At 40.9% G+C, this 13866-nt stretch overlaps 1 protein-coding gene across 1 annotated transcript in view; it reads right to left on the minus strand.

Annotated features, from left to right (window-relative positions):
• The window catches only part of SYNE2 (spectrin repeat containing nuclear envelope protein 2), a 153976-nt gene that overhangs the window by 55910 nt on the left and 84200 nt on the right, over positions 1–13866 (minus strand). The window contains exons 68-83 of the mRNA XM_062494829.1: positions 12585–12752; positions 11483–11602; positions 10458–10570; positions 9678–9819; positions 8648–8779; positions 7930–8082; positions 7468–7677; positions 6283–6384; positions 5118–5237; positions 4812–5012; positions 4282–4455; positions 3563–3694; positions 1719–1915; positions 1370–1502; positions 707–889; positions 153–299 (exon numbers count right to left, since the gene is read on the minus strand). Coding sequence (XP_062350813.1) covers positions 153–299; positions 707–889; positions 1370–1502; positions 1719–1915; positions 3563–3694; positions 4282–4455; positions 4812–5012; positions 5118–5237; positions 6283–6384; positions 7468–7677; positions 7930–8082; positions 8648–8779; positions 9678–9819; positions 10458–10570; positions 11483–11602; positions 12585–12752 — 2427 coding nt within the window. The remainder of the gene's footprint in view (positions 1–152; positions 300–706; positions 890–1369; positions 1503–1718; positions 1916–3562; positions 3695–4281; positions 4456–4811; positions 5013–5117; positions 5238–6282; positions 6385–7467; positions 7678–7929; positions 8083–8647; positions 8780–9677; positions 9820–10457; positions 10571–11482; positions 11603–12584; positions 12753–13866) is intronic.

The following is a 13866-nucleotide window of genomic DNA, read 5'->3' on the forward strand; positions in this document are numbered from 1 at the left end:
GTGTCATGGAAGCATACAGTCTTGCAAAGGAGGATGTTACAACACGTTTCAGACTGAAAAACCCTCTTGAGAGCAAGGGGAAGGATATGACAGTGCCTGTAGGCTGCCTCCATCCTTTTTACAGCAGCCTGGACTTACAGATTCCCATTTACCTTGTACTTCTGAAGGAAGGTCTTGACTTGGGCAGCACTGTGTTGTGAATTTACTGGCTCCACATGTTCCTGCTGTTGTTCCACATGGTCCAGCCAGGCCATTAGTTCAGCAATAGCTTCCCGTGATGAAAGCTTTTCCATCTGAAGCTAAGGTAAAGCACATAATGAATCCTCTACACACTACTTGTTAGAAATACCAAGGAAAATGACATTTCTATTTTTAGAAAGGCTCAGGCACTGTAATCGTATTATTGGGGCATGAACTTGAAAGTGAGCCTTGTACTCAAGAGGGGCAAATGACTTCAGTTCTGGAATTCATGAATATGAAATAAATTCTTTCTAATTTTCAGTTGTTCTTCCTAATTTTAAGTAATAGACTTCCATGCAAAACTGTAAAGACAATCAATATAAGTAAAACAGCCCAGGAAGAACACAGCAATATTTAAACTGCAGTACAATACTGAAAGCATGGCACAGCTAATTTGGAAAAAGGCAACAAACACAGAAGCAGCATTTTAACATTATTTAGCTTGAACACAGAGCTTCTCACTCACCTGGTGAAGCTTTTCTTGGATGGTTGGGAGCTGTGTAATCAATTCTCCCCATTTTTGCTCAAACTTTGCCAAAGATGACCTAAGTGCTGCAGTATCAGCTTGCTTCACGTGGAGGAGCTGGCTGGCAGTGCTCACCACTGATGACTTCAGGGAAGATTTTTCATCAACTTCCTTAGAAAATGTCTAAGGTGCATGGGATTTAAGAGAGGGTAAATATTTATATATCTATTGAAATAGAAATTGAAATACAAGCCGTATTTTCACAGGATGAAATGCCTCAACAAACAGATTTTATCAAGATGGCAAATTTCAGAAAGCCTAAGCTCTACATGTTCTGGCAGATAAAGCATTTTTTTGCCCACTTTGATATACAGTGCTGAATGCCACCTTGTGTTCCCACAGAGACTGGGAATATCCTGATCCTCACTTCACACAGAGCTCCAGGGAGCAACCCCAGTCCTCAGACCTCTGGCCAGCTCACATCTACCAGCCAAACCTTCATGATGATGCTTTGCTTTCCCCCCGGGCACTGTTCCTTCTGCCTGGCCTCACACTGGGGCTGAACCTCTTGGCCAGACATTTAAGAGGAGCAGGCAAAGACATGAAATGCAATTCAGCATGCTTCTCTTTCCTGACTTTCTAAACCTGGTGGCAATGACTTACAAACAAGCTGCTGATGTTGTCCCTGATAGTGGCAAGATCTTGTGACACATTGAGAGACTGCTCCTTCCAAAAATTCATTCTCTGCTGAGCAGAATCCAACCATTTCATCAATTCTTCTGAGTCTCTGTTGTAGCTACAGGAGGAAACAAAACATAAATACATATCTAGATGAGGCTGGGATACATTTCTCACCCTCTAAGTTGTCTTCCCTGTGAGAAGGCACATGCTATTTTGGCACCTCTGCTGCTGCAAAACCCTGCAGAAAGCAGAGCTTCAGCTGTCATTTATAAAATAATCACAGACTAATGTCAAGCTGATACTTCAAATTGTTTTTCTGTGTTAGACCCACCTGACCAGGAGTTTCAGTAATGTCTGAAGTCGGTGTAGCTCATGGCCAACTTTTTTGGTCAAAGACAACCACTGCTCTTCCAGTTTCCCAATTTGGCTTCGTATTTCTGGACAGCTCACAGCAGTCAGCAATTTCTTCCCTTCTTTCACCATCTGGTACAGTCTGGCATGCTTTTCATCAACACTGCTCTTGATTTTCTACAGAATATGGGAAGTTTGCAAAACAGTAACACTTTAAAGACAGAAAACACAACTAAAAAAAACACATATCACTTATTCTAACTTCTTAATCTCACATTTCCTCTGTAATGTATTTTATTTTCCAAATGATAGGAATCTGCAATTCATCACATGCAACAGGTTTTTGTGGGTTTGTTTGATTTTTGTTTTTTCCTCTGGGTAGGTCAAGACAAATCTCCACATACTTTTATACATCATCAGAATGACTGTGTTATGATCTGACAGCTTTTCTGACACCCGAAGACCTCAGGCAATGAACAAAGACTCTCTATAAGATCTGGCTGCACTATCCAAACATATGACTGCTCTCACCATAAAATTGTCTTCCCATGCTCCTGAAAGTTATTGTTCCTCCTTCAGGCTCTATCCTATTCTGAAATAAAATTTTGACTGTTTTGAAGGAAACTGCTGAGATAATTACTGAATAGTTGTGGCAGGGAGAAATGAAGAGTGGACAGTGAAGTCATTAAGTAAAAAATAAAAGTCTGGGAGTATTTCTCTTGCAGGAATTAATCCCTAGAGAATTCTATCCTGCTCTGTTTTTGAAACAGCGGAGCTCCACAGTTATACCCTTCACTGAAGGCTTTATCACTTTGTTTCTGAAGTTTTTAGACAAATACTTAAGAGTGAAGAGCTAGTGAAGAACTTAAAAGCCAAGGAAAACCAGGCAACTTCACATCAATGGCTGTGCAAATTTTGCATGTCTCTTGTCTCATTGCAAAAGGTATCAGAAGCACCAGAGGGCCAAGAGGACTGTAAACATCTACTGTTGATTTCTTAAAAAGGCTTTACTGTAGCTCAGATTTTCCTGGGAATGTCCAGTGATGTCTTTCCTGCAGTCAGCTAGATTAAATCATTACAGTACTTTTTTTTCTTTATTAAGCATTCATTAATAATTTATTAAACACTTATTAATTTAAAAAATGCTAACAGTGTGTCCTCTGAAGACTGAGAAAGGTCAAACCCGTGAGGAATACAGAGCACTCTCTGAAAATACATCACTAAGATTACTGAAAACCTTTCTTCTTAATTTTATAAAACAACCATAAATGCTGCTTTCATAGCCTTATATTCAAATGTGTTTAAAATGTGGATAAAATATTTCCAGCTGGAGATGAGGTTGTAAATAAAGATGCAGCTCTGTCATCAGAGATGTAGCTGCAACCAGTGTTGCAATAAGAGTTCAAATATTTGGTATTTTCAGATATTTGAAAGCACTAGGCTGATTCTCCTTTTCCTTAGGTTTTACACTGTGGCATGAAAATAATTTCTGAATTACAGTGAAGTGGCACTATGTTCACTCCAAGGCTCTTGCTGTCCTTGGGATCCATGGAGCCTGCACATCTATCTTATCCCAAATACTTTCCTTTGAAAATTGAGTTATAAAGTAGTTATAGTCATTGCTCCCACTAGAATAGACTTGTAGCCCATGGGTGAAATTAGCAGCCCAATCTTTTCCTACTTTTAAAAGTCAGTTTTGAGCTTGCATCCACACACAGCTGAGGAGACAAAGGAAGTAGTACCCTGCAAATAATGTCCTCGTATACTATTGTTTTTTGCCAGTTCTATGAATCCATAAAGAAAAGCAGTGACAAACAAAAATACCTCTAGAAGTGCAATCCTTTCCATTAATCTTTCTTCAGTTTCTTCAACCAAACTGACAGAAGGCAACGTAGAGGCAAGTGCTTCTAACTCCTTATTGAAAACTAGGCATTCCTCATCAAATACCATCCAATCCTAAAAAATATATTGAATTCTTAACACAGAACACATTCATTTGCATTTTAATACACCAGACTCAGGCCTTAATGCCTTCTCTACCATCACCAGCTCTTACTTTAATGAAATGTAATGCAAAAGTGAGTGAACAATATGTAACCATCAAAATGAGACACTATTTCACCACAGATGAATTAATTATGCATTCTCCAAAATCTTTAAGGATTCTTATTTTAAAGTGGTGTATGCAATTTATTATTCTCTAGGGATGTTATGAGATTATTTGTTAAATATTTAAAGTTTTATTTTAAAGTGTTCCTGGTATCTTCCTGCCTTAAAGGGCCCTTCTGTCAGTCCAGACACTCAGAAAATACAACAAGAAGTCGAAGTGTGGTATGTTGAAATGTCCACTTCCAGAGATTTTCAAGAAGGAAGGTGGTTTACTGACACACATGGAATAAGTAATAAATAGACTGCTGCTGTCTAGTGGAAACAGGAAAGGACAAGCACTAGCCAAAGAACCACGGGCAGGACAAGAGCTGCCCCAGATGCAACTTTTCTCCTTTCCTCCAGGTTTTACTCTTGGGTGTCTTTTGATTTATTACCTTTAAGAGGCTTTCTAAGCGTATACCATACTGGCAGGCCTTCTGCTCCAGCAATTTGACTTCATTCACCAGCTCTCTCCAGAACTCCTCTCTCTTTTGCAGCACAGAAGGACTCACTCTCTTGGAAAACACTTCCATATAAGCCATGTGTGTCATGAGGTTGCAGAAAAAATCCTGGAAAAAAAACCAAAGCAACTTAAAGCCTGCTCTTTAAGAGAGATCACATTCCCACAGCAAGAGTTCTAAGGCTTAAGTAGTAGGACACAATAACCCTTTGGGACAGCTATAAAATATATGTTTTCCTTACACAGCAATGTGTTATGAGGTAACCAGAAATAGCAATTTATTACCAAAACCTGTACTATTTTGGTCTACTGAAAAACTTGTCTTTGTTTTCTGCACATACACCAGTCCCTCCCCTCTCCTATGAACCAGTCACTCTCCTCCACTACACTGGAGAGAAACCAGTCACAGAAAACAGTGCTCCTTGCTATGCTGCCCTGAGCAGTGCCGTGATGAACAACTCATACCTTGTGATTTTTCAGGTGAGACTGCAGAGCTGCTCTGCTTTTTGTCAGGTGCTTTGGATCTTGTGCCATCTTCTCTCTTCCAATAGCTACCAGCTCTGCAAACCCACGAAGCAAGTCCTCATACTGGCTTTCACTGATGGAAGGGGAGTTCAGCTCCACACACTTTGCTTTCAGAATCCCCCACATGTCATCCAGAACATCCTACAATGCAAATACAGTGTAGCCATCAGCCTTTTGATGCTGCAAATGCATTGCTTAGAAGAATCAAACCTTGCTGAGTAAGTGGAAATTGTACTGTGTTCTTACCTCTAATTTATAAGCTTCCTGGATTAAGGTGATAGGTAACTGCAATCTTTCTCCATGGCCTCTCAGTTTTGCTACTTGGTTTTCAAAGTTTTGGAGCTCCACAGCACAGCTGTCAATTTTCTGGATGAAGGATGAAAATAACTATTAGGAAGAGTTCCATTCCAATATACTTTCCATTATCACTGGTAGTGCAGTGAATTCAGGGGCTGGATCTCTCCTGTGCTAGCACTTCAGAAAATCCAATGTCCTTATAAACTAAATGGACAAAAACATGGCACAACCTACTGTGTTCACACAGCACATCCAAGAAGGTAATTCAGGTCTTGTGTCTCAGGACAACATTCAACATGCCATTCCACTTAGTAATTCAAGAGCAGCCATTAAAAGGAATCATGGACTCAGAAAACATTTTCTTATGAATCAGAAATACTCAGGGATTAAGACAGGCTCCCTCTGAAGGAAGGAAGGAAAGACAGGCACTTCTAGCATCCCTTTTCCAAGAGGGGCTACCTAACAGAATATAACCAGTCCTTGCTAGGGAATTCAGCAGGGAACACAGCTCTCAGTCTGGCAGAAAATTATCCCTCTAAGCAAGGTTATGAATCTGTAACAAAAAAAGCTTCAGAATACCCTCCCCACTTGGGTAATAAGTAGGTAAATGGCCAATGACCATTCTGGGGAGGATACGCAGTCTGTTAATTTTTAATTTTCTGATAATCCCAATAAAGGTCAAAGAAAATAGTTTAACTGGTCAAATTCCATATGAAAAAGTGCTCATAAATGCTGCATGAGAAGAGAGAAATGCCAGAGTATACCCACAAAGAAAAGGTAGTTTGGCATAAGAAAAGGAATAACCGGTGTAGCTCTTTTTCTTCCCTGACATATTACGGGGTGTATTTGCTCTGGGATGCTGTGGAGAGACTGGTTCTTCCACTCCAACCACTAAAATGTCTGGAATTAGGTCTGACTATGGATTGGGGTGTAGTTTAAAAAAAAAGGAAAAGGGGTGGTGGTGAATACAGTAAATACTAAACTCTCTCCTTTTCCCAGTTTAAAAACCTAAGTTACACTCAAACTTCAGAAAATATGAAACTTCACAAATTGCAGAAAACTGGAAATAATAGCTAATTCTGTAAAAACTCTCATTTCCTTCAAATAAAATTACCTGAAGCTGTTCAGAAACATTATGTCCATGTAGTTCATTCAAGCACTGTTGCAGAGCAGCTTTTTTCTCAGTTAACTGATCATAGAGTAGCCTGGTTTGATTCTGCAAATGAAACAAACATGAGAACTATATCATGTAACAGGAGTATAGTAATGACCAGACAAAATTACACAGCAAACAAAATTATTACCTCTTTAAGTAAATGCATTTTTCCCTCTTAAACAAAGAAGAAAAAAATAAAAAAAAAACCAATACCAAAATAAAGCATATGCATTATGTAGTATATAAGAAGAGGATTACTCTGGCACAATGATCCTCTGTGACCCTAAAAATCTGTGAAACTGGTAAGAGAATCAAATTATTCTCTTGTGAAAATGGGAAAATGAGCCTATTACTGGGGACTGATGGAGCTCTATGGATTCTGCATAAGTAAACATTGCAAGACTAGTTCTGTGGCTGTTTGGAGACAACATCCCAGTGTTCTTCAAAGGAGCTGCTTTACTATTCAGCAGTAAAAGGCCAGGATGACTTGCAGATGATGAACACATTGCAGTTTTGCTGGACATTGAAAACTGTATTTCAAAGACCAGACTCTTCCTTCCTTCGTTCAGACTAAAGACCTGATCCGAATATTTTCCAGCAATAATTAGTAGATTTAGCCCATCACAAGAATCTAAAGAAAAGCTTCTCATGATTTGCTATTCCAACAAAGAACAAAAGAAGGGAAGTTTGTGAAACTATGGCTTCTGCGGCACAAAATCTAAAGGAACTGCATATGCAGTGGGGTCAAATCAACCTCCAATACATTGCTAAAAATAAGGGAGGAAGGCTGCCTCTCCTGAGGACAGAGCAGCTGAAAGAATATATGAAACCCTTCTTGGCCTAGTCCCTCCACACAGAAACTTGCTTTAGCCTGCAGCTCAGCCTGCATGGGATCCCAGGTTACTTCCATACTTTCTGCATGCAAATTTTCTGCTGTGATCCAGGCCTCTGTGGCACTCAGCACTGCACACAGCACTGTAACCCACAAAATTAATCTGCTTCTTGAGAGGCCAGTACAAGTTTCTTAAGTAGTGCAAAAAGAAAAATGAAAGCCCATTAGAGCTCATCTGTAACTCAAACGCATGAACACTGACAAGCCTAAAAGATGCTGTGAAACAAGATGTGCATTTGGCAGTGGAGTACCAGGTAATTGCTATTATGATCCAGCCCAGCTTTCATGGAGCTGCTCCTTGAAGCAGTGGCAGCTTGAGTTTGTTCCAGCCGTGCCTGCAAGTTGTTAAAGCACTCGCAGAACACATCTGTGCTCCCACCAGCACAGCTGATGGACTTCAGAAGATCATCCTTTTTATCACTCAGGTCAGCATGAAGTTTTTGCAGCTCCACAGACAGAGTCTAAAGGGTTGAAAGAAAAACAACATGGGTGAAGATGGTCTGTGCAAGGACTCCTGCCTACAAGAAGCAGCAGGACTCGAGTTGATAATTGTTAAAAGCAACTGGCTCAAATCTGTGCAATACAAAATAATTTGGTGGCATTATCCCTGAATAATGTCAGCAGAATAGAGAGGAAATACCAGGACATAAATATTCTGCTGTAACAGAAATCTACTGGGGTTTCTTCTTCCTTGAAGGATTTGGGACAGTTACCTCATAGAGAGCCTGCTGCACAGCTGCCTCTTCAGTGGAGAGCACAGAGGTGTTCAGCATCTCCTCCATGTTATTCAAACACCGGCTGATTGCCAAAAGCAACTCAAACAATTTTCTGTCCAAATTGGAAGAGACTTCCTCTGCCACATTATCCTGGGTAAATGCAAGACAGTTGTCAGTACTTTTACCCAAGCCATGGCTAAGATTCATTCACTTGTATGTATAAGGTTAGAGGTTTGTTAAGCTAATATTAAAATGAAATTAATGAAATACTGAGGGACAGACTTGGACATATGCATGTAACACTCAGAACTGTTGAGGACAAAGCTGACTCAATGACCCTTTATGTACTGAACAGTGGCTGTGCTCCTACACATCTCTAATCTCAGGCATGAGCACAAGAAGTTTGTCTTGTCAGCTCCAATCCTGCAGATTCACTGAAGTCATTCACAGACTCCTTGCTTTATATACTTTGAGGATTTTTACCCACACTAGCAAACTTTTGGACTCAAGTGGAAGTATCGTAGTGAAAACTTGAACGTTTTCTCTCAAAATCCTCAGCTTATTCTACATTACAGTCCATACCCAACACAAAAGCTCACTACAGTGAATGCCATTTGTAATAAAATCATTACTGGCTGTTTCCCGGTGTCCAAACAGTGCCTTGTGTCTAGAATCCCTGAGGTTATTTGCAGTGCTTAAGACATGCCATTTTTACCTGTGCATGCACCACATTTGCTTCCTGGCTTAGGTCTCCCAGCTGGACAGTGTAGGTTTTCAGCTCTTCCACTGTTGGGGCTCCTGCACCTGAGAATGTGCCTCGAGGCAGCATGTTCATCTTTGTTGTGATCTAACATTTGGAAAAAGAACATTGCAATTAGAAGAACAGCTCAAATGAAGGCAGGCTATGGGCAATAAAATAACACCCCTGTCAAAAAGCATTGAAAGATTCAAGGCACTGATATAAAGCACCTGGATAGCAGGGCTCCCTTTTCACTGGCAGAAGTTGTGCAGGCTATGCCCTGATGGGAGCTTGACTGAAAAAGGAGCACCTGATTCCCAGATTTATGGGCTACAGCTGTAGTTTGGGTTAAGGCAACCCTACTTCCCACTGCAGGGTAAGTCTTGCCTGAAGAAGAACTGACATTCACTCTTTTACATGTCAGATGTTCTTCCACATACTGCAGGAATTTCAGAGGACAGAAAAATCTAATAATTCTAATTTAGTATAAACAGAACTGTTAATAACAGGAATTATAGTTTTATCCAAGCAGTAAAAGTCTGCAGTCTGTTCAGAACATACAGACAGCTCAAACTCTCCTTCTGATGTATGAGAATGAGAGAACACAATGGTGACTGGCAGAAGAAAACTTAAGCCAGAGATTTGCTTTGACCAAAATGTTCTCACTTGTGGGAACTGAGATTTCACCCACATCCATGGGAATCAGCTGTGAGCTTGCTGGATAACTCTGAGTTTTCTTGAAAGAAGTAAGCAGATAACATCTACTCTGAGCATTAACCACAGGGATTCACCTAAGTGCTCCCACACTATGCTTAGCAATCTCTACTTCAGATATATGATTTACCTCAAAGTAAAATTAAAAGACAATTATAAAAACATTATGCAGTAACAATCTCCTCTGGAGAACCCTTGCACAGGTTTCAGTTATCTGATGGACAACCATGCTACGATGACACAGAAAGATACACTAAGTGCTATCAGAGTATTTTATGGAGCTTAAACAAACCTGAGGTTCCACAAGTTGGTAGAGAGGAGATTTCATCTTTGATGACAGCTCCTGTTGTAAATATTGCCATTTATTACCCATTTGATCCTTTGGAGCTAAGGTGGCATCAGCCTGCTTGCTCTTTGAGTCAGATTCTCCATTGCTGCGTTGAGAAAACATTGTTAGAATGACAATTACTGGAGCAGAGTAAGTAAAACCAGGTTTCTTGTATAAGATTAGTTTCTTTTGCTCCTGCTTCAAAAGCAAAGTGAAACCAAGTGCATGTATGATTATTAATCCAAGCTTTGATAAACTTATTTGGACTTTCTCCTTCCCATGAAATATGCCAGGGGCCTGCTGGCAGCCTCCACCTCTGAAATGATAACATGGGGTGCACAGTCCTGTAGGAAATCTTGGCTCTGTGCTGGAAGGTGCCTGATGCCAACGTGCCCTTTTTCAAAGCTGCTGCCTTTACACTGGCTGGGTGTGTCTGTGCATGTGTACAGCCACGGCTGTGAACAGAGACACCCAACTTGCCTGCAGATAGGCCTGATTTAGCTCATGGCAGGTGTCAGTCCTGCCTGGTAGCAAGATCCTAAACTCTGGAGTCAGCCCAGTATCAAAGAGGCAGTCACATAAATGAGCCTTCATTTCTCTGGACTGCTGATGGCAGAAATCCCCATTTTTCTTCTAAAGGTAGACAGAACCAAAGAGCAGAACCAGGGGTGCTGCTGCAAGGCTTCAGCAGGTTTAGGCAGTTTTACATCACTGAATCTGGAAACTGAATGTGTTTTTCTGTACCTGGATTCTGATCTCAGAGTCACGCTGTCCTCAAGCTGTGGCTGCATTTTTTCCACACATGACTCAATAAAGTCAATGAGGCTTTTCTGCTCAGCTTCTTTTAATTTCAGGTCCTGTGCACAGAGAATAGCATGAACAGTTATGTGAAGTGCAATAATCTGAGATGATGATTATGCTTTTCCAATCACATTCTATGTGAAATTATTTAGCACAGAAAAAATAATTTAGCTAAAAAAATAAGGCCACTTCTGTAAGAATAAAATGCAGTTATGTATGACCATGAATTTGCAGAACAAACCATTTTCTGCAAACATGCATTTTTATGGAATATATTTCTACCTGAGCTGAAGTTTTAAAAGCAAACCCCAACCAGGAACAAATTACATATAGAAATTTAAAACCAGCAACTGCAATTCTAAGACAAAGAAATAGGCAAGGGAAAATGGGGATTTGCTCAAATATGAGTTTGGGTTCCATTAGTTAAAAGGAGAGTGTCGAGTGAAAAATGAGCAATTCTAGCAGCTCAAGCTGGACCATTTTCTCCAGCTCTTTTCCAATGGCATGAAAAAGGCAAAAGTCAATTTACAGTTAGCAAAATAGAAGTAATTTGCAGAACGCAGAACATTATGGGATTTTTATATTGTGTTAACAAGAACCTTAAAAGTCCTTGTGAGTTAGCCCGTGGGAATGTGTTCACAAAACTTTAGTTTCAAACTTACCTTCAAAACCAGTGAGTGTATAGACTCAGACTTCATAATACATCAGTGTTTTAGAGCTAGGACTGTTGCCTTGTTCCACAATTATTCAGATAATTATTCACCCACCAGGTCCAATCTCCTAGCTTTATGACATTACTAAAACTTTTGGACAAGGTATTTTAGGGGTGAGGACTTTCTTCCCCAAATCCTGGAGGTGATGGGCAGCTGAAAGCTACCCTGGACAGAGTTAATCCCACAGCTGCCCCCCAGCCCACAGGGGATGTGGAGCAGCCTGGCCCCTGGATGGGAGGAGAATTAATTAATTACCTGTGGCTGCTGGAGCCCATTGTGCCAAGGCTGCTGAGCAAGGGGCAGGTGGGATGTGCTGAAACCATCAGAATGCAGGATCTCCAGGGGCTCTGGGTCAATCCTCTCCCTGCTGGGAACCTGTAAAGACAGACCCATTGTGGGAAGGCTCCTGGACTTGACAAGAGAGCAGAACCCCATAGGTGGAGCCTGGGGAAATGGCAAAAGCAAAGCTGCCTTGGACTTACCACACATAGTATCAGCAGCACACAGAACACAGCTGCTACTTCTGCAAAATTTTTTTTTGTCCAGTTGAATTTACTGAAAGTTTTAACATCCTAACCATTCTAACCTTCTGCCAAGGTCCTCACATGTCTCCTGCAATAGTTACTTCACTGTCTTTGCTTTTCCTGCTAGCAGATTAGGTGATACTAACCCTCCCTTCTTTTTGTTTGACCAAAATACAGGGATGAGCAATTGATGCTTTTAAGTTTGGTCACGCACCTGGATTTTCAATCTGTCTGTGCTCACAGAAGTTTTACAACACAAGCCTTTACCAGTGCTAATTCACACCAGAGGGACTGTGGCTGCTCTTAAGCACATCAGGTGGGCTTCTCTGATCCCCTGCACAACAGAGAGGGCATGAGCTCTGAAGGCAGGAGTTACCACCACACCCATCTCTTTGCTGAGAAACTCAGCAAAGACTGTGAAGCTGTGGTGCAGGAGAGCTGACAGAATTCATTGCATTTAAGCATTCTTCAAAGAGAATATTACTAAAAGGCCTCTATGCTGTGATACTGTCACAGACAAACATCATGGCCTTTTTGAGGCATTTAAAACCAAATCAAACCCTAAGTCCTTTTCCCATGCTCTTAGCAAAATGTTGACCTCTGTCACTGAGCACTTAAAGCAGATAAGATGCTGTTCAGAGACTCATTAAAAATCCACTACTTGTTGCAAACTACAAGTAATTATACAGCACTGTAAAGTAGAATAATGGCAACTGTGACATTTCTCCCTTCCTTGCTTCACATGCTGAGCTCTAACTGTTCTTCTGCAACTAGAGACCATTAAAGCACCAGGACTCTCAACTCTTGCCCTGCACAACATTCATATGCTTTACCTGCTCTTCACTGTACTTGTCTTGAAGCATCATCTGGACATTTTCCAAATTGCGCTTCACCTCCTTCAGCTTCAAGGAAAGAGCCTCTGTCTTTTGTTGGTAGTCTGCACTATCTCCACAATCTTCCAATAAAGAAAGGACCTTTTGTTCAATCTCTGATAACCTCACCTAGAAGGGACAGCAGATAATTACACATTGTCAGAAGTGCATTGTCAGAAGTCAATGCTCCCACCTCTCCTGTCTGAAAAGAAGAGAAACATGCAGGGAAAAAGAGAAATAGCTGCAATCCCCCTAGATTTTCTCCAATGTAGTCTCTTTATTCTGGACAATTAAATTAACTTTATACAGAGTTAGTCTTTAAAATTGTTTCAAACAAGAGCATCCGCAGAAGGTTATCTTGACTCACATATCAAGTAATAAAAGAGGAGAGCAGAAGTGAAAGACTCCATGTAAATAGAACCAAGAAGACAACACATCTCAGTGGGGGAGAAAGAGGCAATGCACACAGAGCTCACATCACTCACTGGGGGGAATGATGCTGAACTACCAGCACATAAGGAATGTTTCTGTGTGTCAGCCAGGCCATTGTAAACTACTGGGATCTGATTTTTGATCCAAGCTGCTGTGAATCAAAGTGCACCCCTGCATACTTTAAACTCGGAGAAAGGTACCATGTATTAACTGCAAAGTAATCAATTGCAATAAATTAATTGCTTTACATCATGCACCCATATCTAGAGATTGTTTCTCTTCCATTCTGTGTAGATCCTGACTAGGTTAAGGAACCCTCTACCCCTGCCCTAGTTTAAGTCTCAACATTGAGCCAAATTGTTGAAGCTGACAGGAATTCAGCCTGCTTGTTTTCACCAGCTGGAGCTGCCCTGGTGAAGCCCATGCTGACAGGAACCCTAAACAGGATCCGGACACAGCCAGCTACTTAGGTGCATTCAGGATCCTAATTCCCACAAAGTTCAGCACCTGAGCACTTGGCTGAATCACAGCCTAAACCCAGAGGCACTCCAATTAAAAACAACCACCAAAACAACAACAAAACAGCTGGTAATGTCTCTCAGTAATTTAAAATGGGAACATTTTGGCATTGTCTCCTTTATTGTGAGTGAAATTTGTTGTTCTAGGTAGGCTCAGTGCTTGAATCAAACTGGTACACCAGACTGGCACCACAGGGAGCCTCAGCCCTGTTTTAATCTGCACATGTTGCATGCCAGGGCTCTGACAAGCAGAAAATGAAAATTTTCAAATGAGAAAAAAAATACTCTTTTGT

Source organism: Cinclus cinclus, chromosome 6 (genome assembly GCF_963662255.1).
Source record: "Cinclus cinclus chromosome 6, bCinCin1.1, whole genome shotgun sequence".
NCBI lineage: Eukaryota > Metazoa > Chordata > Aves > Passeriformes > Cinclidae > Cinclus > Cinclus cinclus.